General features: G+C 54.7%; 1 protein-coding gene across 1 annotated transcript; it reads right to left on the bottom strand.

The window, feature by feature from the left end:
• Positions 1-105: 105 nt before the first annotated feature.
• LOC117035864 (collagen alpha-1(XIII) chain-like) lies at positions 106-26,556 on the bottom strand. The gene is made up of 3 exons (XM_033129974.1): positions 25,719-26,556; positions 6,968-7,037; positions 106-224 (listed from the first exon to the last, which is right to left on the bottom strand). Exons 1-3 carry the CDS (start codon positions 26,010-26,012, stop codon positions 106-108), a joined length of 483 nt encoding a protein of 160 aa, XP_032985865.1. The 5' UTR covers positions 26,013-26,556.

The following is a 26,556-nucleotide window of genomic DNA, read 5'->3' as shown; positions in this document are numbered from 1 at the left end:
GATTGTGGGATGCCAGCTAGGGGCTACTGCGGTGAATAAGGTCGAGATGGCAGCAGCCTGAACAAGAGGGGCAGTGTGGAGCTGGAGGGAATCAGTGAAGTGAGGTCAGTGGGGCTCCGTGATCGATGGGATGTGAGGGAAAAGGCGGCATCCAGGCGACGCCCAGTTGTAGCCCCAGTGCAGGACCTGCGTGGTGATGGCATCATTCTGCCAGGTGGGCGATGCTGCCAAAGGGCCCGGTGTGGGAGAAAGACACTGGCTTCAACCGTGTGCCCTTTAAGGACAGGTGGCCTGAGACACATCCAGGAGGAGACAACGTCAAGGAGCCTGCCCAGGGCAGTATGTAGGTGGGGAAGGTCCTCCCCGGCTGAAAACCCACAAAAGCTCCTCTCTGTGTAACAGCCTCACACTGAATTTTGCTGTCAAGCGCCTCTGGAAGTGAAAGCAAATGGTTTATGATCGTGGCTAAGGAGAAACCTTCACAGGTATATACATTTTGGTCTGTTCTCACTGCTCATTTGAAGACAAATTACTTGTCCCAGCAGGTGGTTTTGCCTGGATTATACATTGAGCACCACACACCAGGCATTAGGTTAACGTCGTAACCAAACAGCACCACTAATGGAAAAGGCTATATTAGGAGAGAAGGATGGGAAGCGCTGCAGGGACGTAGTAGCAGGCCTGGCGGGGTCAAGACTTCATCAGGCAGAAAGAGTAAACAAAGTAAAGATATCAAAACAGGATGAGCAGATGTGCACAGCTGAGACTCTAGGGCAGGTGATTCGCCCAATTGTACTGAAAGCAAAGGAGTACAACACAGTGGGACCAGGCTAGAGACAGAGGGGCCTGTCTCTCTTTAAGTGGGGTGTATACGAGCACTAGGGAGCCAGGGATGGTTTTGAGCAGAGGAGTGGAATTGACAGGACCCAGCAAGCGTTGGAGCGCATGGGTGAGAGAAGCAGGCGCTGATGCTGCCACGACAGGCTGAACCTGGTGTCGGGAAGGTCAGATGGGCCAGGAGACAGGACTCCAAAGTCAGGAGGAGGAGGTCGGGGTGCAAGAGGGGGCCTGAAGCGGATACAGCACATGAAGCCCATCCCTCTGGCTGAAACAGAGCCAGGAAGAGTCTGAATTGAACAGGAGGGTCTCTTCCCAGGCTGGCCCTCAGGGCGGACGCGCTTTAAGGAATAGCCAGGAATGACTCAGAATGAACCCAACACTTATTTGCGTGTAAAGCAGAATTTCTCAGGTACCCGAAAACAGCATTTCTTTCGTTGAAATGTTCCCCCTAAAACAACCACCATCTCTGCAACCCTTTTCTTTATTAATGGCTCCCAGGGACACGGTGTTCTGCATTCTCCCTTTTCTGGGTTAGCCGAGTCTGAAATGAGGAGAACCACAAACAAGGGGTGGCAGGCTGTGGGTCTGCTCTGCTGCAGCCCAGTTGGGGACAGAAGCTCTGGCCACAGGCCCTGCGCATGTAAATACCATACAGCTATTGGGGGTGTTCTGCATTCTCCCTTTTCTGGGTTAGCCCAGTCTGAAATGAGGAGAACCACAAACAAGGGGTGGCAGGCTATGGGTCTGCTCTGCTGCAGCCCAGTTGGGGACAGAAGCTCTGGCCACAGGCCCTGCGCATGTAAATACCATACAGCTGTTGGGGGTGAAATCTGGTGCCAGGGCTAGGCTAGACAAAGAAAGGGTTTCAGGACACGTGGACGCCAGTTCTCACCACCTATGGAAAACAGCCAGGCAGCTCCAACCTGAGCATAAAGGGCAACATGTGAGAAAATTGAACCTTGTTCATAGAATCACAGGCTTTTGTTTCTGGAAGGGGCTTCTCTCCCCTCCAAGCCATCGTCCGCACCACTGCTAGTTACTGCCAGAATACAAATCGGATCAGCTCCCATCCCTCCTCCCCAAACCTTCTCTGGTGCCACAGTAGCTCTTGTGGGGTAACAAAGCCAGGGCCCATACATTGCTGACGACTGCTGGGGCACCTATGGCAGACATCATTAAGCGATGACCACATCTGCTGCACTTGGATGCCGCCTCAGAATCTGATTCAGCATAGCCCTCCAGGCAGTCATTACTAATCAACCACCCTCAGGATGAAAACCCTTTGCGTTTTGCGAAAGGAGAGAGCTGGAACTCCTCAGCCTGTCCCTTTGCTGTCTTTTTCCGCCCTGATTTCCCATCCTGCTTCTGCACTCCAGCTTCCTTCAAATGCCTGCCATTCCCAAACAGGCCTGCCTTTTTCTCACTCTCAGAGCCTTTGTCCTTGCCAGTGCCTCAGCCTGGAATGCGCTCTATGCAGACGGCTAGTTGTTCCTTTGAATCTGTTCTCCCACTTCTCATAGTAATAAAGCTGTAGCGAAGCATATGGCCACCCAGCGAAAAACACTGCCTGGCCTCCCTTGGACCTGGGGTTAGCCACGTGACTATCCTGGCCAATGGGATATGAGCAGAAGTGATACATGGCAGGTTGTTTTTCTTCAAGTTTTGCCCTTAAGGGTTTCGGCATACAATCCCCTGGGCACTTTCCCCTTTCATGCTGGCCAGGGGACGGTGAGGACGAAGGAGTCCAGAGATGGAAGCCACCTGATGACGATGGCAGGGCTACCCTGCCAGCCCTGGACCACTGTCCTCTGGCCTGCTAAGGAAAAGACCACCTCACCTTGTTGGAGTCCGGGCTCTGTTGTTATGGTGGCAACTTGGTCTATATCCTAACTATATGCCCCCGCCATCTGCTTCCTTGGTCCTTCCCACACACCTCAGTGAAGTTTTGCTGGCGCCCAGGCTCCTCTGGGCTCCCCAGCACAACAGACGCACCTCTCATCAGCATAGCCAAGACCAGAGTATGGCCACGGCCTCTCCCACCAGCCTGGCTGAAAGCCACTTGTGCCCCCTCATTCATCCGCTCTACAGAGCTGGCTACGACACCAAGGCACGGCCTGACCATATCACCACCTTGTTTCCACTACTGCAGTCCAACTTCTTAGCTTAGTGCATGACGTCAGTGCATGACTCCAGCCTACTCCTCCCCTTAGCGATGAGGCCAGACAGGGAGTGACCTGCTGCAGCAGCGAGCCTGGGGCCGGCGCCCTCCGAGTGCGCAGCCATGCACCTAATCCCTCAGGCTGCCAGCCCCACCCAGCCCCAGCGTGGCGGGCCTGAAGGAGCTGTTTCCTTGCTGATGGAGCCTACATTGTCCTGCTCTTCATTTGTTACTAAGAACAGGAACCGAGAATGGGAGAGTTGCCCTGATTTTTGTGTTCTTTCCAAGCGGCCTAAGAAGTCCCGTGGTCTGTGTGTCTGTTCCCAGGGCCCTTCTCCTGTCCCACCAGGCCGTAGGCTTTGTAAGAGGCCCACACCTATTCCTCTGAACTTCTGGTCCTCGTGACCCTCCTAATGAAGCCTGACCTTTGGCCTTCCCTGCCAGGCCTGCAGGCCCATCACTCCTCTGGCGAACAGTGCACGCAGCCCAGAAGCAGGATGCAGCCAGATCCCAGCCAGTACTTGGTTATTTTGGGACAGGGAGGATCCTGGGAGGATGCTGGCGAGGTCAGAGTAGGAAGGGAAGGAGGTGGGTTTTCTGCCCACGATTATGTGTCCCAAGCCCTCTGGATGCCACCCAGGGCCCAAGGCTGCCACAAGGAAGAACACACCCACCACAGGACGCCCACCTCGGCCCAGCCAGCCACAGAGGCAAACTGAGGGCAGGCACGGGTTTGGGGCGCGAGGCTTCAATCTCAGAGGCCACAGTGGGCAGGAAGAGCGTGTGTTTATTTGCTGTGTCCCAACAGCGGTGACTTCAGCATCAGGCAAGACTCAGAGCAGTCTTGGGGGCAGGGAGGGATCAGAAACCAACCGGAGGGGAGATGGAGAACACGAGAAAGAATCCAATCACTCAGGAATGATTCTTGATGATCAGTCACGGAACATCCATTGAGCATCTACTATGTGTGGGGCACAAGACTAGGTGCTGGCAAGACAACTGGGAATAATGCTTTTCCTTTGTATTGGCACTTTACAATTGTCTAATTCCTTCTGCAAGTATCAGGAGCTGAAAAGCGGTTCATAAACTCTGACCCTAAGGAAACAATCGGAGATGCATGATTTAGATGCGAGAAGGACAGTGGTGTTTTACCCAGGAGTTTGAAGATTGCAAGCCTTTCCCAATGTCAGAGCCCCACTCTGCCTGTTGCCAGCGTCCTGGAGGAAATCATCCATCAATGTGAAGTGCTCAGCACATAGTAGGTGCTCAGTTAGGGGCAGTGGCAGTAACGGCGATGACTCATAAGAGCTTGGGAACTCCATGGGCAACAGACTTCCGTGTGAGGAAGCAACCTTACGACGGGGTGAGAAGCCTCGGTGTGCGCAGAGGGGGCAGGTCCAGGCCCGGAGCAGGACCTACCTAGCCTATCCCAGCAGACGCCTTCACTCCGCGCTTCCATTGTCTGAGATGCTTCTGGACAGCCCTTCTCTGTCAACTCCAAAAAGCTGGGGAAGCACTTAGTCTCCTTCCTATGTTGCCTCAATGTGGGGTCTCCTCTTTAAAATGTCCTGGTGTTACCCACCTGGCTCCAATCAATACTTTGGGGGACCTCTGACCTGGACACCCCTGCCAGGGGCCCCTGCGCTGTCTCTTCCCATCTCCTGGTCAATTTAATTCCTGCTGGTGTCCCTCACAGAGGACCTGTGTCAAGCCCTTCCTTCTCCCTGCTCCATCCCTCCTCCCCACCGTGCTCCTCCCCCCACCCCACCCCCAGCTGCTCATTCTGCTTCACAGCTGTCTCCTCCCCCTCTGAGAGCCCTGGGTCTCACACAGACTCGCCAGAAGGTGAGGAGAGATGAAGCCCTCTTCCGGATTCTTCCTCCCTCCTGCCACATCCTCCCCAGCTCCCGGCCTCCCAAGACCCCCACAGCCAGACTCTCCCTAGCACAAAACTGATACCTATTGGTTAGGTACCCACTCTGATGGCTGGCAGGACAGGGGAAGCCCAATCTGGCAGGGAAGAGAGAAGGGCAGCCCTCTGCCTTGCCATAAATGTGCAGCCCACACTGCCCCCGACACCAGGACATGGTGCTTGACGAGGATTTCTGTGCATCTTTAAAGTGCAAGAGGAATGGAGGGGAAAATCATAATAATTGCACTTACTGGGAGTCAGGAGAAGTGACTCCACAACGGTCTCACTGAATCTCTCCCCCAAACCTGCCAGGTGAGTGTTATCACCATGGTTTCACACAAGGCAACCGAGGCAGAGAGAGGTTAAATAATTCTCTGCAGGCCACACAGCTGGTAAGCGTCAGAGCTCGAATCCAAACCTTCATCTTTCTTGACTCCAAATCTCCTGCCCTTCACCAGCATTTTATACTTTGAGCAAAAAAACGATTGCAATTGACCAAGAGTCATGGGGACAACAGACACGATTCCTTGAAATGGGGGCCGCCCCAGAAACCTTGATGCCACGTCGCCCTGCCCAGGCCCCGCCTCTCCACCTTGCTTCATTTCATCTCATTAATCCTGGCATTCTTTTCCCAAAAGCTTGCTCAGATCCCAGGGCTCAATCTTCTGGGCCCTGAAAGAGGGAGAGAGCTTCCCAGGGCTTCTGGACACCCTTTTGATTAACCCAGGCGACCCTCTTCCGACTGGTGCCAGCTGAGTCTTGTCACGGTCTCAACCATCTTCCGTGGTAGCACCCCTGAACTGTGACTCCCACCTCAGCCTGCTCACGCTCCGGCAAGAGCAGTCCCTCCATTTCCCATATATTCAACATCTGGTGGCCTCTTTTCCCTGGCGGGGGCCTTTGGGTGAGGGCCACTGGGGCACCTCAGCCACTGTGTCCATGGAGGGCCTGCCAGAGAGCCCAGTTGGTATCCTGCCAATGCCACCTGCCCACAGCAGGTATCGAGGGACCACACTCTGAGCTGGCAGAGGCCCAGAGCAGGGCAAAGCCCTCTGCAGTTACTCGGACGTATCACCTTGTCTCCCTCAACCCTGTTTTGGAGCTTCCTTCTTCACCCCCCCCCCCCCCCCACAAAGTACAGCCCATTCCAGTTACCATGGGAACAGGGAAACTTGCTCATCTGTCATTCTCATGGCTTAATAATACTGGTCAACAAACTAGAAAAGTCCTCATGAATAATAACTTATCATTATTATTAACTATGGACAATGCAGTTGAACCCAACACGCAGCACGGCACCCAGCGCAACAGGCACCCAGCACAACAGGCACCCAGCACAACAGGCACCCAGCACAACAGGCCCCCAGGCACAGCTCTGACTAGAGGAACAGACCCAGAAGAGAGGCAGGCTGAGTGATACAGAGGCAAGAGCCCTCGAAGAGGCATTCTCGGAGGTGAGGTGCCCACACAGGGTTAGTCAATGACAGAAGCAGAATCTGAATCCAGAGGGGACTGGTTAACTTTGTGACACCACCTCACCTTGCGACCGTGTGTAACTGTGTGTTTGTGGGGGTAGCCTAGATACTACACACTGAACATGCAGCACCCTACGCCACTGAGCGAGGGCAGTCAAGTGTTACAAGTATGGGGTAATTCATTCACTCTGGTAACCACACTCTTGCATACCTACTATGTGTCAGGAGCTAGAGGCACAATAATGACCATGACGAGCGGGGTCCCAGCCCTCCTGGGCTTATCGTCTCTTCAACTCTGCACAACACTTCAGAATTGGCAAACTGTGACCACACCCATGAACTTATCTAATTTCACCATGTGGTGCATACCGTGAAGACCCATGGATGAATTTATGAATGAATGAATGCTTGAATGAATGAATGACGGATAGGGGATGAGTGGGCCAATCAACGAGTAGATGGAAATGAAAGATTCCCATCTTTCAATGGGACGCTCTGAGCAGGGTGTGGCCAGAGCACACCCACTGACAGGGTGTCTGGTGTGCGTGCCTGTCCTAATCACCCATTTGCCGGGCTCCTTACCTGGAGGGCAGTGACATCCTGGAGACGTCTTTGGGGCCTCCCGGCGCCTGCGAGAGTGGAGCTTCCATTTCTGCACAAGGAAACAGAGGAGAGGAGTCACTGAGAATTGTAAAGGCCAAGCCCTGGAAACCGTCTGCGGGCTGGGGGAGAGGGGCTGCTTGGGGGCTGGCGGGAGGACTGTTCCTGGATCAAAGACTGGCCACCAGACAGCTGGGTGATAAGAAGCAGACAGGGGTCCCATCTAGGTAATCTCAGTATCTGATGTCTTCAGAATGCTCTTAACCCCAAGCACAGGACCCTAAAAACCAGCTGTGGGCTTCCTGCTCTGCACCCGCGTGGGTACAACGACCTGCTTTACTTGGCTCTCTGCTCTTCGTTTCCTGACTCGTTCTGGGCTCCAGTTGGATCCCGGGGTAGAAACAGTGACTTCCGTTCTGCTGTCCCCACAGAGCCAGACACGGGCAGGAGTGGGCGTAGGGAGCTAGGCAGGCCCTCTGCCCCTCCGCCAAACCTCTTCCTCCCCAGCTTGCCCATCATGGAGCCCATCTGGAAGGCCCCAAAGAGGTGGCAACAAGCAGACTGGGACACCTCCTGCCCTGAGGAGATGCACTTCCGTGTGGTGAACGGACCAGGGCGCGCCTGTCAGCACCAGCACTGGCATACCCACTCTGCCAAGGGCAGTGCCCCTCGTGCCTCAGTGCCCACAGGCAGCCTGGGGCCTGGGCTACACTCGCACAGAGGTTAACACGCACGCCTCTGGGCCAGCCTTCCTGGGTTCATACACACTTCGTGGACTCTAAGTTGATCACAGTCCCTGCCTCCCTGGGTTCCTGAGATGATCGAAAAGGCTGATGCATAGAAAGGAAAATGCCCGACACCCAGGGGGAGCTCAAGACATGTTAGCTATTGTTGCACTCAGGCCACAGGGGAGGAAGTACAGAGAGGAGACTATCCTGGCCAAGGTCGAGGGTGGAGTAAGGCTGGGATCTGAAGCCCCCTCTCTGAAGCTACTACAACAGTCAGAAGCCACATTGGCCCTTCGACGACGTATTTTATTTTGTTCCCACAGTTACTTATTTGTTTTACATTGTATTTGTTGCCAATATTTTGTAGAGGCTGATTTCTCCTGCAAATCTGCGTTTCTAATTTCTCTTGAAAAACTAGAAGGTCTGGCCCGGTGGGGCCTGTACCGTGGCTGGTAGTGATTGATGATCTCCAGCCTCCCTGACGTGTACACCGGTTAGGGTGCCAGCTGGCCCTCCATCAGCATTTCTCCAGCATTTGTCTACTGTGTGGTTCTGCCACTTAGGAAGGGCCACGAGGGAGGTAAAGAAAGCTGCGTGGGAGGTGTGGTAGGATGGGTTGTCGCCTCTAGTTTGGTGGCGGGCTGGGCAGGTCAGGAAAGCTTCATGAGGATTCACATCAAACTAAAAATGTCTGCTAAGCCCTACTCTGTACTGGCCCTGAGCTGGGTACTTTTATACAATCACATCTATTTTTCACAATCTAACTCCAAGGTTAGTTTCATAGTGACCTCATTTTTTCACGTAAGGAAATGGAGGCTCAGAGAGGCTGAGTAAGTTGTGGAAGGCCACACAGCCAATATGTGGTGGATGTGGGATGAGAACTCAGGCGTTTTAACGCAAAGGCCACTCCATCCTGCTGGAGAAAGGTGTGTATACGTGCTCCTGGAAGAGGGAGCACAGCAGCACACAGGATAGGAGGTCTGAGCGCAGAAGGTCAAAGCAGACAGGAGGAGGAGGAAGGGAGGAATGTCCCAAAGGGGAGACCTTCACTCAGAAAGGGAAGCTGGCGCACAAATGTTAGGCGGACGGATGTTGAGGCTAGGTCACAGGTGGGCACAGAATGGTCACTGGGCAAACAAATGGCCTCTTAGGACAAAGTCTGGGGAAAGTCCCCGTGATGCCCAACTCGGAACCTAGCTAACCAATACCACTTTCCCGTGAGGGACTGTACCTCTTGTCCTTCCTTTCCCACCAATAACCTTGGGCTCTTAAGGCACTGTGGCTGTTCCTGGACCGCAGTAGGTACGTAACACAAGGCTGCTAAGTGACAGAGCCAGTCACTGAGTGACAGCCAAGGCCAGCTGAGTTGGCAGCATTTTGGCTATAGGTTGCAACCATTAGGGTTGTCACACATTCAACCACAGCAAGGTGCCAAGCAGAGGCTGGGCCCCGGAGATGAAGAATACCCCCCAAGGCAGACAGGTCCCCTGCCCTCATGAGGCTCACCTTCCAGTGGAGGAAACAGACAATTCATAGAGAAACAAATGAACGTATAATTCAGGCAGTGACGAGTGTTGTAGAGAAAAATAAAACAGGGTAAGGGATGGAAGAGAACGTTTTAAACTTGGGGGTGAGGGAAGGTCTCACTGTAGAGGGGACATGTGCGCAAAGAGCTGATGCAGCAAGGAAATGAGTTGTGCACAGATCTGGGGGACGCGTGTTCCAGGCAGAGGGACCAGCTGAAGGGAAGGTGCTGAGACAGGACTGTGCATGAAGCATTTGAGGAAGAGGAAAGAGGGCAGTGTGGTTGGAGCGACTTGGGCAGGAAGGACGGACAGGAACGTGGTACCAAGGCTGATCAGTAGGGCGCTGACAGACTGAATTTATAACTACACTGATCCCTGAAGTTCCCATGGCTACTGACGGCCATCAAGCTCCAGCGCTGGTGAGGACGCTGTGCTGTGCCACCCAGCCTCCTGCTCAGGATCAGGTCATTCATCCTTAGCTACCTGCGTGGGGCTGCTGAAGGCCGTCCGTCTGTGCGGGTCCAGGGCCTGCCCTCAGCGGAAAGGAGTGGCCTCCTCCAGGGTCACGCCCACTCCCTCCCCAAAGCAACCCCTATCCGATGAAAGACATGGTTCAAAGACTCAACCGCTTCACCTCAATTCAGGAGGACGCTGAGGGCCAGCCCAGCTGCAGAGTTCCCATGGGACCTCCCTCTGCCCAACACGCTTCCCTCACCTCCTCCCATGTCAATCCCACTAAGCCTCCTTCTCACAAACCTCCACCTCAGAGCTGTGTCCTTAGGAAGCCAACCTAAGACAGACCTGGAAGTGACTTTCACATTTCCTAAGGCTTCCCCTGACCCTCACGGCCGCAGGCCAAAAGTCAGCCCATTTTATAATCAGTGACAAACTCAGCGAGGGAATGAAAGTTGCATTGAATAAGTAAGCCACACAGAGGCTTAAAGTCCAGGTCCTCCACCTTCAAGTTCAATACTTTCGTTCAGTTGACCCAATGTATAGGGAGCTCTTCCTAATTGTGAGACTGTGCGAAGCAGAGAACAAGACAGCTGCCATCAGCAAAGGAGTTTGAGCTTCATGTGGGAGACGTGTGTTGAGATATGTCCAGGTGACTGCGGACTTTGAATGTGGAGTGAGAGACGGGGGACTGTGTGCCAGGGAAAGGGTCTAGCCTGGTGGAGCCATTCAGAGGTTTGACGCAGAGGAGGCACGGGGTGACATTTGGGTTGTATACGAGCCCTGAGTTGGCAGCGTTCGGCTACAGGTTGAAAATGTGAGGGCTGTCACTCATTCAACAACAGCAAGATGCCAAGCACGGCTGGGTCCCTGGAGACGATGAGCGGGACAGAGAGAAGGCTGGAGGCTGAAGTTCCTCTCTGGAGGCTGTCATAGGCATCAATCCAACTGAGAGACACTGGTGGTCTGGGCTACAGCACAGCAGCGTGATGGGGAGAAGCAGACAATGAGAAGGACACGCAGAAGGAAGAACGGACGGGGCGCGGGACGGACTTGGTAGGAGGGGGGTAGGGACCAGGTTCTGCCATGGGCAGCCACCATGCTCCCAGGGGGACAGGATGGCGGTGAAAGCAGGCTTGTGGGAAGATGACAGGTTTGGCTAGGGACAAGCTGAGTTTCAGGGTTGTCCTTGGGGAGGAGTCCAGGTGGGCAGGGGTCCTTGTGGCCCCGGAGCTCAGCAGAGAGGCCCGGGATAGAAAAACTGGCTAAATTCAGGGTGTGGGTGTGTGTTTTCTTAGCCCGCCCAGTGTTTATTTTGGAAAAGTATTAAATCCCAACATCCTGCATTAAATCACAACATCTCAACCCTTCCAGAGTCTGGGCTCCCACCCCACCCACTGACCCTGATTTCCAGCTCACTCCTTCTAACTCCTCCACCCCAGGGATCCTTCCAGACTGCAAGACCTTCAGTCCATGAGTCGTTCCACCTTTTCATTGTCGCTCGCCTGCCACATTTCAATTCCGTCCTTGCCCAGCTCAAATTCTGTGGTCAATGATTTTAATCCCTCTCCTGGCTACACCCTGGGCTGCCATGATGCCCTCCCCTTCAGCCCATTCTCTTGACCAAGCCACAAACCTGGCAGATGGAACGTTTCCGCGTACCCCACATGGGCACCCCAGCAGAAGGAGCGAAGCCCGAGAAAGCACCACCCTCATTTGAATACACGATCGTTATCTCAGATGAAAGCCCGGCAAGCATACTGTGTTTCCCTGGCGCCTTCGTCTCCCTGTCCTAGGAGTTCTCACATCTTCTCTCCCCAACGCAACACCCTGCCCCCAAGGTCACTGTCCCCAAGGTCACTGTCACCTGATCACTTTGAGAAAAACAGAAGCAGGAAGAAAAGGCCTTCCACCACCACACATACCTTCCTGATGGTCTGCATCGGTGCAGGCACACTCTCCCTTCTCTCGGGTGCTCCATTTGTGCTCCCAGATCCAGCCAACCTCCCGTCTGCACACCAGGTCGTCCCCCTCCGGCTTCCTCGGGGACACCGGGCAGCACGTCCCCCTCCCATCTGCATCATCCATTTCCTCCCCTGGACTGAATCACTTACACCAGGGGTCAGCAAATGTTTTCTGTAGCGGGACAGCTAGTAAATATTTTAGGCCCTGTGAGCCATACGATCTCTGTCACAACCACTCAAGTCTACCGTCTAGGCGAAACGCAGCCATAGACAGCTTGGAAACAAAACAAGCGTGGCTGTGCTCTCATAAAAAGCATATTTATGAAAACAGGCTTCATGTGGGATTGAGTTGTCCTTTGCCCACTCCTGATATATAAGTCATTCTGCAAACATGCTGTCGTCCCTCTCATGGGGAAAAAAGGAAAGAAAAATCCTCTTTTGACGAAGCTTTTTTCCTAGATAAAGTCCCTGATGGAGGGTGTCTCCTCCTGCTCACCTGGCCCTATCACCTCTTACCCTTCCTCCACCTAAGCGGTCACGGGTCACCGGGTCACCGATGACCTCGTCTGCGTCTGCGTGGCTAAGTCCAGGGGGTGGTCCTCCGCCATATCTCAGCCTGTCACTCATTTGCTTGCTCCTCCTCCTCCTTGACCCACTTTCTTTACTCCGCTCCCAGGATGCCACTCTCCAGCTTCCCCGCTACCACGATGCGCTCCTTCTCCGTCTCCTCTGCTGGATCCTTCTTATTTATTTAACATCACAGTGTTGAAGGGCCACAGAGCCCAGTCTTACTTCATTTCTCTGTGCACTGGCTCCTTGGGGATTTCACCCGTCTTATGGCTTCGACGCCATCTGTATGTGGTGACGGCCAGCTCTTTGCACCTTGAACCCGGACCTTCCTGCAGAACTGCAGACACATTTATCCAGCTGTCTAGTTGACATCTCCATTGATAGGCATCCCAAAATTAGCCTGCCAGAATAGCTCCTCATATTCTGTCCCCTCTCCCCAGGCCTGCCCCTCCCACTGCCTGCCTCAGCAGTTAATGGCAACTCCATTTTGCCGGTTGCTCCAAACCAGCCTGACCACGGATGGCTCTTTCTTTCTCACTCCATATCCATTCAGTCAGAAATTCTTGTTTTCTACCTTCAGCCATATCCAGGATCTGACCCCTTCTCACCACTCCTGTCACTACCCCCTGGTCCCAGACTCATCATCTCTGGGCTAATGTCTGTGATAACCTTCTGACGGACCCCCTGCCTCTGCCCTTGTCCTACAGACCACTCACCACGGCAGTCAGGATCACCTTCCTCCTACCCCAGGACCTTTGCACTCGCTGCCCTCCCTGTCTGGGCTGTTCTCACTCTAGCTAACCACTGGCTCATGCTCAGTGAGGTCTTCTTTGCCCCGGATGCCTTTCCTTAATATACTTACTATCCCTCCTCCGTGTTTTATTTTCTCCTTAGGATTTTGTTGTCGTTGTTCCCTTATTTATCTTGCTTACCGTCTCTCCCCACCACTGGAAAGTAAGTTCCACAAAGACATGGATATTTTGGTCTGTTTTATTCACTGCCATGTCCCCAGCGCCTAGAACGTGGCCTAGCATAGGGCAGGTGCTCCATAAATATTGGTTGCTTACAAAACAGGAGATTTCACCTAAAGGTCTGGATTTCCAGTCTCTCTTGTACCATGGGAGGATCTGGCAACACTAGGCCATGGTAACAATCGGTGGTACTGAGTGGTGGCTGCCACCGTACCCTCCCACTGGCCAGCTTCACCTACTCAGGCCACCAGCCTGGCCCCCTTGGGTATCTGAGTTTGAGACCCATGGTAAGAAGTCTCCAGGCTGAGGCTCAGGGGCAGGTGGCAGACTTTCTGAGGCCCCGGGGTGGACCCCCAGCCATCCTGGACGGAGCAGCCTTCCTGCTTTGCCCCTCCTGGCAGCCAGGGCCTCCTGGAATGCCCCACGTGGCCAGAGCTGAAACATCACCCGCCTGATCATTGCAGCTATTAAAATGCCCGTATCAGTATCAAAGGGAAAATGCCAAGCGGCTACTCACTCCCCCCAAAGAATGCAGCTCTGGCCAGGCCTTGGGTTTAGGGGCCACTCCCTCCCATGCTCAGCACCCGGGCTCTTAAAGGGCTCAGGCTCAACCTGGGCCTTTGTAACATGTGGGTGGGGCCAGGTCATGGGGTGGGGGGAGGAAGCCCAGACGCAGAGCCCAGGTGAGCTCTGGACTCCATGGCCGTGACCTTGAACCTGGCATCTCCCCTCTGGAGGAAGCTGCAGAATGGGGATATCACAGCCCCCAGACTGCCAGCCTCCTAAGTGCTGCTGTGGAAAGTGCCTGGAAACCATGAAGCACCAGGCGGAATTATTAAATGAGTTAACCTTAAAAATAATAGCCCTACATATTGAGCAGTATATACCAGGCACTGTGCTAAGTGCTTGAGGTGGAAATGTCATTAATAATTCATTTTTTTATATTATTAGTGCATGACTCCCGTGAGAACCCACCTGCCCTTGGAGGCTGCAGTGGAAGTCTATTTTGGGGTAGCACAGATCCCAAACTCCGTGAGTAGCCACCGCATGCAGAGCTTGGCAATGTTGATATGGCTCGAGCTACATTGGGGGGTGCCGGGACCTCGAGGTCTAGCTCCGGCTATCTTACTAACTAGTACGTATTAAGCAAGAGATATAACCTCTCTGGATCTCAGCTTCATCATCCATACACTGGGGATAGTATTACATATCTGTCAGCTGGAGGGAAAAATGAGAGGAGATCAGAAAACGAATAAAGGTGTCTAGATGTGAAGAAGTGTGGGCACCTGCGGTGCCAGCTTGTTTTTCTTAGTGGCCAGGTGAAGGCCACTTCTCTCTTGAGCTGGTGCCAGGCCTGCCTCCTTCCACCTGCTCTGGTGAGGCTGGCCTGGCCTCATGCACTGCCGCAGGCATGTGGACATGTGGTCAAGTTTCCTGCCATCCCGCCCTCCCCCTCTGGGGAAACTCAGACCCCCTCTTCCCGCAAGAAGGAGGGTGAGTGAGGGTCCTGCCTGCAACCCTGACTTTTGACCCTGAGAACCACAAGTTGAAAGAAGGAGTTGCCCATCGAAATGGCCACACTGGGCAGAGCTCTGGCCCTTGCATCAGCGTCTGATTACAAGGTCTGGCAGAGCGGTGCTTGATCCCATCTGCTAGAGTCCTTTTCATCACCCTGAGCCACAACTGCTCCTGGACGAGTGCCCTGTTGGAGACGGAGCCCACCTTAGAGGGCAGGGCCCAGTCTGGTGTCTCTGATTCACACTTGAATTGAATTACTCACTTTTAGGTCTGTCCCCTAGGACCCATCCCTATGTACCCAGGAGGACACAGGCTGGGCTTCGGCAGAATTTGGGTGGAAGGAGAGGAGGGCGGGAGGGCATTCGGGTGAGGATGAAAGGCACAGAGGCAGGACCTGGGCCGCGCAGGACTGGCTCTGTGGGCCTAATCCCAGGGCTGCAGGAGAGGGCAGCCTCCAAACGGGGTTTGTGAAGGCAGCAGGCCCTTGTGTGGGTGCATGCCCCGGGGCCCAGGCAGCTCAGCAGGGCGAAATCAAAGCGGAGGAAATCTAGACACTCAACCCACACCCATCAGAACTGGACTTGCCCCGTCTGTTTGGCGGCCTGTGTGCCGGGAACCCGGAGGGGATGCGACGGGGCCGCCTGAAGAACTGCCGACCCCCTCCCTCCACAGCTCTCTTTGTACATTGGATTTGGCGCCTGATCACAGACTTCCAGGGCCAAGAAACAGGGGCCTGAGGGTCCGCCGGATGCCACGGCTGCCACTGCTCCCTGTTTGCCCAGAACCACAGACAGAGGTGGCCCCAGGCTCTACAGATCAGAAAAAGTGAGGGAAGGAGGTACATGCCCCTGTATGAGCTTTCCAGCCTTCACAGGAGGAAGTCCTTCCTTGCAGCTAACCCGAGGCCCTGCCGCTCACTGCCTCAGGGGAGTCAAGGGGCCGGGCCCTGGAATTATGTGGATGTGGCTGGGAGCTGGGTTAGCACGGCGCCTAGGACCGTAAGGCTTTTAGGGGCTCTGCGACCATCTACGGGATGAAGCGGGGGCCCCCTGTACAGAACAGGAGGTGCTAGAAGTGAGCGTGTGGACTGGAAGTCGGGCGCCTCTTCTCTCCTGCCCTCCCTTCCACAAATGGGTATGGAGCATTTATAGGTGCCAGAGCCATACACAGTGTCGTGGACACATGTCTGAGCAAAGCAGATCCTCACGCTGCCCTCATGGAGCTCACTCTCTAGGGAGGGCACATAAGAGTCTACCAATGACACATCAACGTGAAGCAACCCCTGTCATCAGAGGTATGGCTGGCAGGGGCGCGGTGCTGAGAGCCTGTTCTGTGGCCTGAACGAGGCTGGCTCATCGCGGGGAAGTGACCGCGGGGCTGCGAGCTGAGCATGGGCAGCAACAACAGAGGAACAGGTTAGATATGACACATAGTGTGCTTCTTGTGAACCAGGCAGGGGGCTTGCCTATATTAATTTATTCAGCACTCACGGCAACCCAGTCATGAAGGAGGAAACGGAACGAGGGAAAAGGTGAATGAACTTGCATGATGGCACACAGCCAAGAAGGACAGAGGCTGGATTTGAACCAGGAAGCCTGGCTCGGCGCCCACGTCCCGCTCTGTGTATGCCTGTGACGGCGGGGCCGGGGCTTGTCTCCTTCAGACGATCGCAATTATCATCATACATATTACTGGCGTGCCAGGCACTGCTCAAAGCACTTACGTTAACTTGTTTAATCCCCAAAACAATACTCGTAAGAAGGAGATCCTCCATCACCCCCATTTTACAGAGGGGCAACGCAAAGCACCGAGAAGTTAAACTACTCACCCAGCGTCACACAGCCAGGCTGACACAGCAACCTGGCTCCAGAGTCTGAGTTCTTAGCCATGACAGTGCACGGCCATGCAGCTGGATTCTGAAAGTAAGGGGAGGTGAGACACGAGGCTGAAGAGGGTGGCAAGGGTCAGGCCCTGGTGGCCGCATAGACCATAGTAAGAAATTTAGTCTCTGGCCTGAGAGCAACAAGACGTCACTGAAGACTTACAATCAGGGGAATGTGGCCGTCATATTGAGAGTTTTTAAAAGATCGTCCTGGCTGCCATGTAGATGATGACAGGGTAGGATGAATAAAAGCAGACGAGTTAGGAGGCTCCCGCTGTGCCCAGGAGACCCCAGGGTAGCTTGAGTGGGGAAGGGCAGGCAGTGATGGACAGAAGGCAGATCTGGGGGAGACTGAGAAGGTGCGGTCAGTAGGGTGGGGAGGGGTGCAGCTGGAGGCCAGTGTAGTCACCGATGAAAGCGTTCTGGGGACAGCTGCACTCCCGGCTCAGTTTAGACACATTGAGTTTGAGGTGCTTTTAAGACACACTGGAGGGGTGGGATGTTAGGTTTGGAGAGGGGTCTGGAGCTCTGACCAGATGAAGAACACACACGACATTACAGTCCAAACACATCAGCCTCGTAAAGTAATGAGCTCCCTGTCACTGAGGGTGTGTAAGCCCGAGAACCAGGGAAGTTGTGGAGGATTCCTGGTACAGCGCCTAACTCCCTTCCTTCAACGCTCCGATTCGATGGAGTGGAGAGAGGCTGCAGGGGGCAGGCCCACAGGCGGACCTACCCCCAGGAAGCCTCAAGGCCAGCTCACGGGGAAGTGGACTCAGGCTGTTCCTGGAAGAGCCCCAGCTAATGCCCCTTTAATCAGCCCTCTTTCTTCATCCCTGCTCCCAGAAGTCACCCTTTCTGTCCTGCCCCACAGGCCACCTTGTCAGAGCATGACCCGATGCAGAAAATCTCAAAGTGATGACCTAAAAGGCACTGTCACGGGACATCTGCCGCTTAACAGGGGACTGCAAGTGTAAAGTCCCAGGCCCTGTGACCGCCTTTTGGGAATTGGCAAAGATGTGTCCTCACGGGGCAGCAAGACCTCCTAGTTGCAACTTACAGAACAGGTAGGAGAGAAACGCCCCGCGGGGGGGGGACAGGGGGGGGGTGGGCAGGGAGAACCTGCAGCAGTGGGAAATACCTGAGCTAAAAAAAGGCCACGACTGGACTACAGGCCTCGCAGAGGCTAGTGAGGCTGGGGGCAGCAGGGTGGAGAGGAGAGGAAAGGGTGCTGAACAGAAGGCACAGACTCCAGCCATGGAGGCGTCTTCTGGAAAACCCACAATAGCCTCCAGGAGGGGAGACAGGACCAGGATCCCGCTGGAAAGCTGTGCCCAGCCTCTCGGGCAGGCAGTTCCGCCCCTTTGTGCTGGGCTTGCCCTCACCCTTTGAAGGCCCAGAGGAGCCCCTGCTGCCAGCAACCCCAGCCCACCCTTTCAGCCACAGAGAGTTTTCTTCTGGGAAGCTCTCACCCAGGGCATGTGGCATACGGGTGGGACAGCATGAGTGTCATTGTGGAGCTGCTGGGGCCTGCTAGCAGCCCAGACTAAACCCAGAGGGACCCAGCCTGCCCCGGCCCTCCCAGGCCCTTCCAGCCCCTCCCTCAGTTTTCCCTGGTAGGAGTCTGCTGACTTCCTTTACTTACTGAGGACTCAACAAGCTGCTTCTGGGAGGGGAAGAATCCAACCAAAAGAAGTGGGAGAAGGATTCTTGAGGCTTCTCCTAAAATTTCCTTTCTCCTGGATGGCCAACCCTCAGTTGACTTTATTTGTTGAAAACAACAACAGCAACCAAAAAATCAAAACCAACCCTCCCCCGCCAAAAGCTACTGCTAACTCTTCTTTAAACCTCTCAGCCTTTCAAACTGCACAACGCATGGTAAGACTTTCACTGACATCTCACTGTGACCCCATTATTGTCACCATCAGCCCCTCAGGCACTACTTGGGATCCAGGGGAGGGGTCCGGGTTAAATTGCACAGGATATTCCAGGCACAGGGACACAGATGGGTTCTCTGCCTGTCACAGGGACTGCCAGCCATGCAGCTTGTTAAATACCCCAAGGTCAGACCCTCCCCACCAGGATTCACACAGGGCTTTGGGGAGGGGTGTCAGCCTTGGTGTGCTTTAAAGCGGCCGGGTGACACTAATGCGGCCAGCCTGTCACCAGTCCAGAGCAGGCTTTTGAGGGTGTGCAGATATGAAGAGAAAGAGGGAAGAGTAACTTTAAAAAGTTTAGTTCCTGTAGAACTTTTAGCTCCATCTTGCTCCAGAAGGGGACAGTCAGGCAGCTGCACAGACAGACAGACAGACAGACACACATTATATAGTAAAGCAGCAGGAAGTAAGACGGCAAAAGAAAAGGCGGGGAAGGGTGATAAAACATAACGGGAATGCGGCTTACACAAAAACCTATGCCCAAAGGACTACACTATGACGTGCAGTGAACTTGGTGCTAAGCTTCCTAGAGGACAAGTGTCTAAGAGGCAAGAACCAACCCATCCCTCCCAGGAAGCCCAGGCATTCTGGAAGCCAAGGCTGGACACAGGCTCCCCTAAGGGCCTGATGTAACAAATGTCATCCTTACAACAAAGATGGCATTGTGGGCCTGATGCTAAGTCAGTTCAGTAAATGCCACTTTTATAGGAGCCAAACCACACTATCCAGGCCCCCGATCCCTGGCCGTTGGAACCTGCCACAGCTGACTTAGTGGGGTATGGTACCTGACACAGCTGGTATATGCCAGCGGCTCAGAATGCCAGCTCTGGAGCTCTGGAGCCAGACTGCCTGGGTTTGAGGCCTGGCTCTGCTATGTATTAGCTGTGTGACCTTGAGAAAGTTACTTAACTTCTCTGGGCATCCATTTTCTCTTCTGTAAGAGGGGAATAGTAAAAATACAACCATTTCAGAGGATGATTGTGAGAATTAAATGAATTGATGGAGGTAGAGGTCTTTGGACAGTGCTCAGCAAATATTAGCTACTAACAAAACTTGTGGACATGGCTCAGCCCCATCTTATCTCCTCCGCTGATGAGGGAGGTGGTAGTGATTACAGGTGCTATTCCCCTGAATGATTACATTGAATCCTGCAACAAGCCTGCGGAGGATGTGCTCATGCCCACGTTTCAGATCAGGACACAGAGGCTCAGGTCACACCATTAGTGAGTGGCAGAGGTCCATGGGATACCCACTGCTGTGGACTTGCCCAATTTACCAACACATGCTAGGCAGCCTGGGCCGGTGAGGTGAAGCTCCTGAGCCTTGGAAATGGGGGATGGGAGGGGATGGGTGCTCCCAGCCACTCTGGCCGGGTGGGAACACATCACACGGAGCCAGCCCCACTCTCCCAGCCAGGCCCACAGATGCAGCCCTGACTTAGTAGTTAATCCTTCCACCCTCTGCTGGTGGCTGAGAAACATCCACCTGCAGCACCCCCCCCCCACCCCTCACCCCGGCAAATGCTGAGCATACAGCTGGGTCTGGGGGTAGAGGCATGGGGAGGACGGCTGACTGAGATGGCTTTACTAGCCTCCAGCAGGGGGACCGTAAACCAGCAACTAATTGGTGAGCGCTGCCTACTACGTGCAAAGTCCCGGACTAGACCCAGTAAGGGACCCTGAGACCAGTGAGGCCTATTCCTGCCATCGGGTCGTGTGTGATCAGGTGGAGAGACGAGACATTTCAAGGCAATAGAGAGGAGGGCACAGCACACAGTGTGTTTGAGGCTGAGCCATGGATGGCCGAGGGATTTTATCTTGGGCATGGACTCTAACGGACTGGGAGTGGCGGCCTGTGTTGAGAAGGATTCTGAGGCCTACTAGGGTCACTGGGGAATGTTAAGCAGTTAGTCACGGGTGCCGTGGTTCTGAGATAAGAGAAGTCAGCACGGGCCGTATCTATTTTCCATCTCTGCGTTAGGTGTTTGGCATGGCTAGGAAGTTCTACAGGATGTCAGAGCAGGGAGAGAGCCCATTTTGGGGTGGGGTGGTTTGGGAACGCTTTCCAGATGGCACTGGGGCAAGAATGCTTAGGAATAAAGGAAAATAGCATCTTTCTGAGTGTCCAATTGTGATATACGCTTAAGACATATGGCATTTTGTTTCAGATGCTTTGTCTTTTTCTCACCATCTTCTGGGGCTACTGAATGAGGTCCTCAGTGTGGTTTGGAGCTACCAGCTAGTTTAAGCCTTGGAGAAGCTGTGAAACTTTAGAAACTCTCCCTGGCTTTATCTATAGTAAATATTGCTCTGTATTTTTTTAAAAAAAAATTAATTAGAATCATGAAATGGCTCTTTATCTTGAACATCAACTCTTACTAGTTAGTGGTAACTTCCTGGCACACTGTGTTGAAACGGTGTCTGAGGTTGTATGTAAGCTCCAGGGGAAAGTGTGCTGCGATTGATTAGCAATGTCTGCTGAGGGCCAGGGAATGGCGCATTGAGCACACACGTTGCCATGTCTTTGTCACCACTTAGCCGGACAATTAACTCTTGTCTGGAAAGAAGAAGGTGTGCTGTGGAGGAGAGATGCTGGCTGGAGACAGGCATCCTACCCCTGGCTCCTCTGATACCTGCTTGGGCGGCCTTTGGACCTGTTTTCACATCTGTAGCTAAAGGCCCTGGACTTGAGGGGCCCTGAGGACCTTCCCTCTATTACCTCCCCACAAGATTAGTCGTTTGCTCACTGCATGAAACGAGGAGTAGTTTCAGGACTGACACAGTTGAATCTTGGCTGCATATGAGAGCACCTGGCTCTAAGGTCCGTTCATTTACGAAGGTGCACAGAGGCCACACCCTGCACCACACACACGTTTCCCTTTAAGATCCTGTCCAGTTGTCACCCCAGCATTTCAATCCTAGGGAAGCCTATCCAGAGCCCCAGTCTCTCAGCCATTGTTTTGATCTCTCCCCTAAACACTCCTCTGGAAAGGACCCAGTAAAAGGGCCCTCGTACCCACCCTATAAATGTGAGATAGTCCCTTACGATGGTTGTATATTTACTGCTGAGGGAGTCTGCCTGGGGTCCCTCAACATTCACCTTGAACGTGGCTGCTGACGCCCTTTGCTCCCCCTTGGCCTACAAATGGATTTGGCTATTTTAAATTCCACTCCCTCCTCTTTGACTGTACACCCTCTGCCCAGCCATAGGTGACATCTGATTTCCTCCATTTGGGACATTCCAGTTTCTCTCTTTCCAGCAAGCACATCAAGTAACGGCAGCTGGAGGGCTCATTATGGGTCCCAGACCAGGAGAGAGGCGCTGATGGGGGAAGAGTTGGGGGCTGTGGTCTGGAAGCCACACTCGCCACGCCCCGTCCTCCTCTCCCAGCTCTGACCCTCCCCTCCCAGTGGTTTGGCCCCTCCGATCTGGGCCTTCTGTTCACATCTGCTCCCGGCTCGCCGCATTCATGCTCTTCTTCTACTGTATCCCCTCAGCCCCGCTTCCCTGCCAGCTCCCTGTTCCTCCGGCCTCACACATACAGTCTGTGCCCCTGCACTCTGCTTTCCCCACCGGCTGGGTGGCATGCATGGGCCCTGGATTCCTGCCTCCAGGCCATTCCACAGACTGTGTGCTTCACCGGGACGCCCTACCCAATGCCCTCCTTCCAGCCTTCAGGGAGGGCCCAGGTCCACCTGCCCCAGGACGAATCGCCTGCCCCGCTCTCTGGGAGGCCCCCACCCCCTAAGCACCCCTGTGATCCTGAGCATGGTCTCTGCTGGTGGCACCTTTTAGTGCACTCTTCCACGGCCATCTCCTGAGAGTCTCACAGCACCCCAAGAGGGAGGTGGGGCCTGGCTTTTACAGAGGAGGAACCTGAGGCCGAGGAGGGCGGTGGCAAAGCCCAGCTGGAGTCCTGGGTCTGGACCCCTTTGCTCCCATAGGGGTGCCGTGTGGCCCTCGAGAGCAGGGACCTGTTCGCATCCATTTTATAGGATCGTTCTTTAACCAAACTATTTTTCTCTGCATTTTCTTTTCTCCCAGGGGTTTCCACATGTCCCAGTTCTTGCTTCTCTGTCTCAGCCGTTCCTTACCTGTGTCATTTGCTCTGAACTGGGAGAATATACCTCGGAGAGCAAAGGCCCAGGGTAGAGGAAGGGCCTCAGGTTGCTCTGGGGACACGTTTGCTGGCCCAGCAGCATCTCGCTGCTGCCAGAGTGCTGTCCCATAGAACTTTCTGTGACAATGTGTACGATCTCTACCTGGCTGTCCAGTAGCCACTAGCTATAAGGTAGGTGTTTACTGAGCACACAGTTGAAATCTGGCCATTGTGACTGAGGAACTAAGTTTTAAATTTTATCTCATTTTGTTAGGTAAATATGAGTCACACGTGACCAGTGGTTACCGTATTAGACAGCGCAGCCCTGAAAATGCCCCTTTACGAGCCCCTGGCCTGTAGGCCCCACCCAGGAGCTGCCCCTAGGGCCATCTGCACACAGGCCAGCCAGCCCTGGAACTCACAGGACAGCTCTCTCCTTCTGGTTCCAATGCCCTTTGCGACTCACCTAAGGGCCCACCACTGCAGCCACCACTCCCATTCACCCCTCTTTGGCCCCACTTGTACCCCTAGCCGCCGGGTCATAGTCCCCTCTGGCCTGCACTAGCTTGTTGTTCGGCCTCCCTGGTCTGCCTTAAGTTCCCATTCTAAGGACATAACTGCCCTCCTCAGACTCTTCCAGAGCGCCCCTGTGGCTCTCCAGCCGTATCTTTCCCATTCCACCCTCCCAGCACTTCAGGGTCTTGGATTCCCTTCAGTTCCCCACGGCACACCCCGCCCTCTGGCTTCTAGCCTCCAGAAGCTGTTCCCTTTGCCCTAAGAAGAAGGTCCCCACACGCATTCCCTTTTGCCTGGAAAACTCTTATTCACGCTTTAAGCTCTTCACTTGAAAACCACTTTCCCAGGAAGCCACCACCATCAGGGATGTTGTATGTTAATAGTCCCCAGGCCTCCTCTGCTTCTATTATTGTGGCATTTTTCACACGACACAGTCACTGCGCATTTCTTCTTTATGTCCTACTTGCCTGTTAGTTTAGGAGGCCAGAAGTGTGTCCATACTGCCTGACACATAGCTGGCTCTCAGGAAACACGTGCTGAATGAATGAATAAATGAACGAATGAATGACAACAGACAAAGGAAGGAGGCAGGACATAGTAGGAAGAGCGCTGGGAGTAGGGTCAGGAGGCTTAGGTTCTAGACCTGGATCCCACCATGAGATTCTGAGTAACCTACTGACCCTTTCTGGGCCTTAGTTTCCCCATCTGTGAAATTGGTCAGTTCAGATGCTGTGCAGATGAGAGATCTAGAAGTCAGTGGGAGTAAACGAGTGCTGCAGTTTGGAGAGGAAGAATCAGCACGTCACATAACACTGTTAGCCTCAAGGTCCTGACATGACACTTGGCATGGCTAAGTCTTAAGCAGAGGAAGCAGGATCTGGGAAAGGGCTGGGGCACGCCCTGGCCAGCAGGAGGGGCCAGGAAGGGGAGAGGATGGTGAGAGGAACTGAGGGAAACTCCCAGGGTCCGATGCTTGTCCTTCTCAACCAGCGCCCCAGGGATACCTGGGAGAGCCCTCACGGCCCTCATACCTCTCCACTGCATAGGGCCCTGTGCACTCGCATCCAGTCCACAAAAGCTGCCTGCCTGCATGGCTGAGCCTAAAGCCTGCCCCCAACCCCACGCCCTGCCCCCAGGCCCAGGGGACTGTGGCAGCCTGACAGAAGCCTCTGGATTCTCTATGGCCTGGCCGAGCATGGGAATGAGCTGATGGCAAAAGGTATGGGCGCACTGCTAACGCCGTAAACTTGCCCTGTGACCACCCTCTGCTCTGGCTCTGTGACCTCCCTCTCCTTGACTAACCTGGAGAACCACTTTGGCAGGTACCAGCTTTTGCCTGGTAGGGGCACCTCAGAAGGGCCTGGCTGTAGGGAACTGGTGCGTTATTCCAGAATGGCTATAATACCACGACAGTTACAGCTGGGCTCTAATGCTTGCCATCATCACCACGACTTTGCGAGCTCAGAGGGGTCAGGGTATTTGCCCCAGGTTACACAGCTTCTAAGTAGCAGAGTGGGAATAAAACCCAGGCCAGCCGGACTCTATTACCCTGCTCTTCACTGCTCCACACCACCTCTAACTAAGAGGCCCTCTCCCAGTTTTTCCCATGGAAAACTTCCATGGCCTGCTTCTTCCCAGATTGCTGCAGCCTTCACCTGTGGGGTCTTCTCCTTCATCTGGGCCCTGGATCCCCGGTGCTGTCCAGATTCCCATAAGTCACCAGGCCTCATGCTCTCACTTCCCAGCCTTTTCTTTGGTGGCACCAATGAGACTGCACGTCCCTCCTTCCTGGGGAGGATGGGTCTTTTTTTGTACACACAAGATTGCGGTGGCTAAGAGGCACTACTTCTGTCCAAGAACATTTTGGGAACGCGATAAAGCTCAAAGTCCTTTTCCCAGAAAAACACACAGACACAAAAGGTTGGGGGACTCTTCCAGGGGGTCAGGGAATAAGAAACCCGGTTTAGGAAGAACAGAGTATGCACACCTGGGCCGCAGAGGTCTGAGGCAATGGGCAGGGACCAGGACACCACCTGCTGAAAGTACTGCCCCTCTGGCCTCTTCCCTCCCTCCCTTTCTCTCCCCAAAGGAACGTTGGCAATGAAAGTCAGGCACTACTGATCCTCCAGGGATAGATGGGGAGGGCCGCGGGGGCTCAGCCAGCCTCGGCCCGGGCCGCAGGGCACATGTCCAGCTGCGTGGGCGCTGGGCGACTCACACCACCTCGGCGGGGGCGCAGGGAGGGGGACCTGGAGCTTGGCTGTCTCCGCGCGCCTCCAAGAGCCATGCCTTCCTCCACCTGCCCCGCGCGCCCAGAGCTCTCGCAGCGCGGGACGCGGTGAGTGCCTGCCGCCGGCGGGAGCTGAGGGGTCCCGCGCAAGCCGCTCGGGTCCTCTGGGTTCCTGCCAGGGCAGCATCCGTCCCCGATCCCAACACCTCCCGCTGACAACTCGCGCGAGTCCCGGGGCGCGCTAGCAAGCTCCCGCGGGCACAGGCTGGTGGAGAGTTTGGAGGCTGCGCGAGGGGGCGCCGCGGGGAGGGATAAAAGCCAGCAACAAAGAGCACAGACCTCGTCCAGCAGTTGGTTGACTCGTCCCAAAATAGCCGGCTCCATTTGCTGTTCCCCACGCTCCGCTTCCAGGCGCAGCACCCGGGCCTGCAGGTCCGCAGTCCGAAAGTGGGCGAGCAGGCTGAGCGTCAGCGAGCAGAGGGCCAGGGCCAGCAACCCGCAGGACCCCGGGCTCGGCAGCCGCGCGCAGCGCTCCGGCGGCGCCACAGCCAGCGCCACCGTCCCGGGTGTGCCCAGCTCGCCAGGGCCGCGGGCACCGGCGGCTGCCGCTTTGCGGGCGCGCTCTGTTACCATCCCCTCGCGTCTTGAGAACCAATAAATAAATAAATAGAATAAATAAAGGCGAGAGCCGCTGCCCAAAGGCGCGAGCCAAGCTGCGGGGCAGGGTGAAAGGGGTTGTGTCGCTGGAAAATGTCCCTTTCCTTTGCTCCCGGCAAAGAGGATGGAAAAATCAGCAGCAGGAGCGGGGAAAGCCGAGAAAACACAACCAGCCGCAATCGGGGTACGCCCAGGTGAGACAAAGTTACTTCGAAGAACGTTCCAAGTCCGGGAAAGTTAGGAGAATCTGGCCGGCTCTCCTTCTCTCCGCCCCGTCTTTCCCTTCAAGTATCTGCAGAGACCTCGAGTTGGTTCTGCGCTGCCGGTGCCTCTTGGTGTCAAGCGTCTCCCGGGCGAGCCAGTTTCAGTCCCAGGGCGAAGGGGCGCACATGGAGGGCCCCATGGGCAAAGGTGGGTCGTGGCCACCGCTGAGGAGCGCTGGGGCCGATTCCGGCGCCTCTGTAACTTGACACACTAGCTGCGGCGGCACGGATCGGATGAGCAATCCGTGCTACTTCCC

The sequence above is a fragment of the Rhinolophus ferrumequinum genome, chromosome 16 (assembly GCF_004115265.2).
Source record: "Rhinolophus ferrumequinum isolate MPI-CBG mRhiFer1 chromosome 16, mRhiFer1_v1.p, whole genome shotgun sequence".
Classification (NCBI taxonomy): domain Eukaryota; kingdom Metazoa; phylum Chordata; class Mammalia; order Chiroptera; family Rhinolophidae; genus Rhinolophus; species Rhinolophus ferrumequinum.
This window is presented reverse-complemented; position numbering and strand designations above follow the sequence as displayed.

Coding starts and splice junctions, on each gene's coding strand:
- LOC117035864 (XM_033129974.1), bottom strand. CDS start 26,012: ATGGTAACAGAGCGCGCCCGCAAAGCGGCAGCCGCCGGTGCCCGCGGC. Junction 7,038..25,718: donor TCAACCAACTGCTGGACGAG/GTCTGTGCTCTT, acceptor TTCCTTGTGCAG/AAATGGAAGCTCCACTCTCG. Junction 225..6,967: donor AGGATGTCACTGCCCTCCAG/GTAAGGAGCCCG, acceptor GCCCTTTGGCAG/CATCGCCCACCTGGCAGAAT.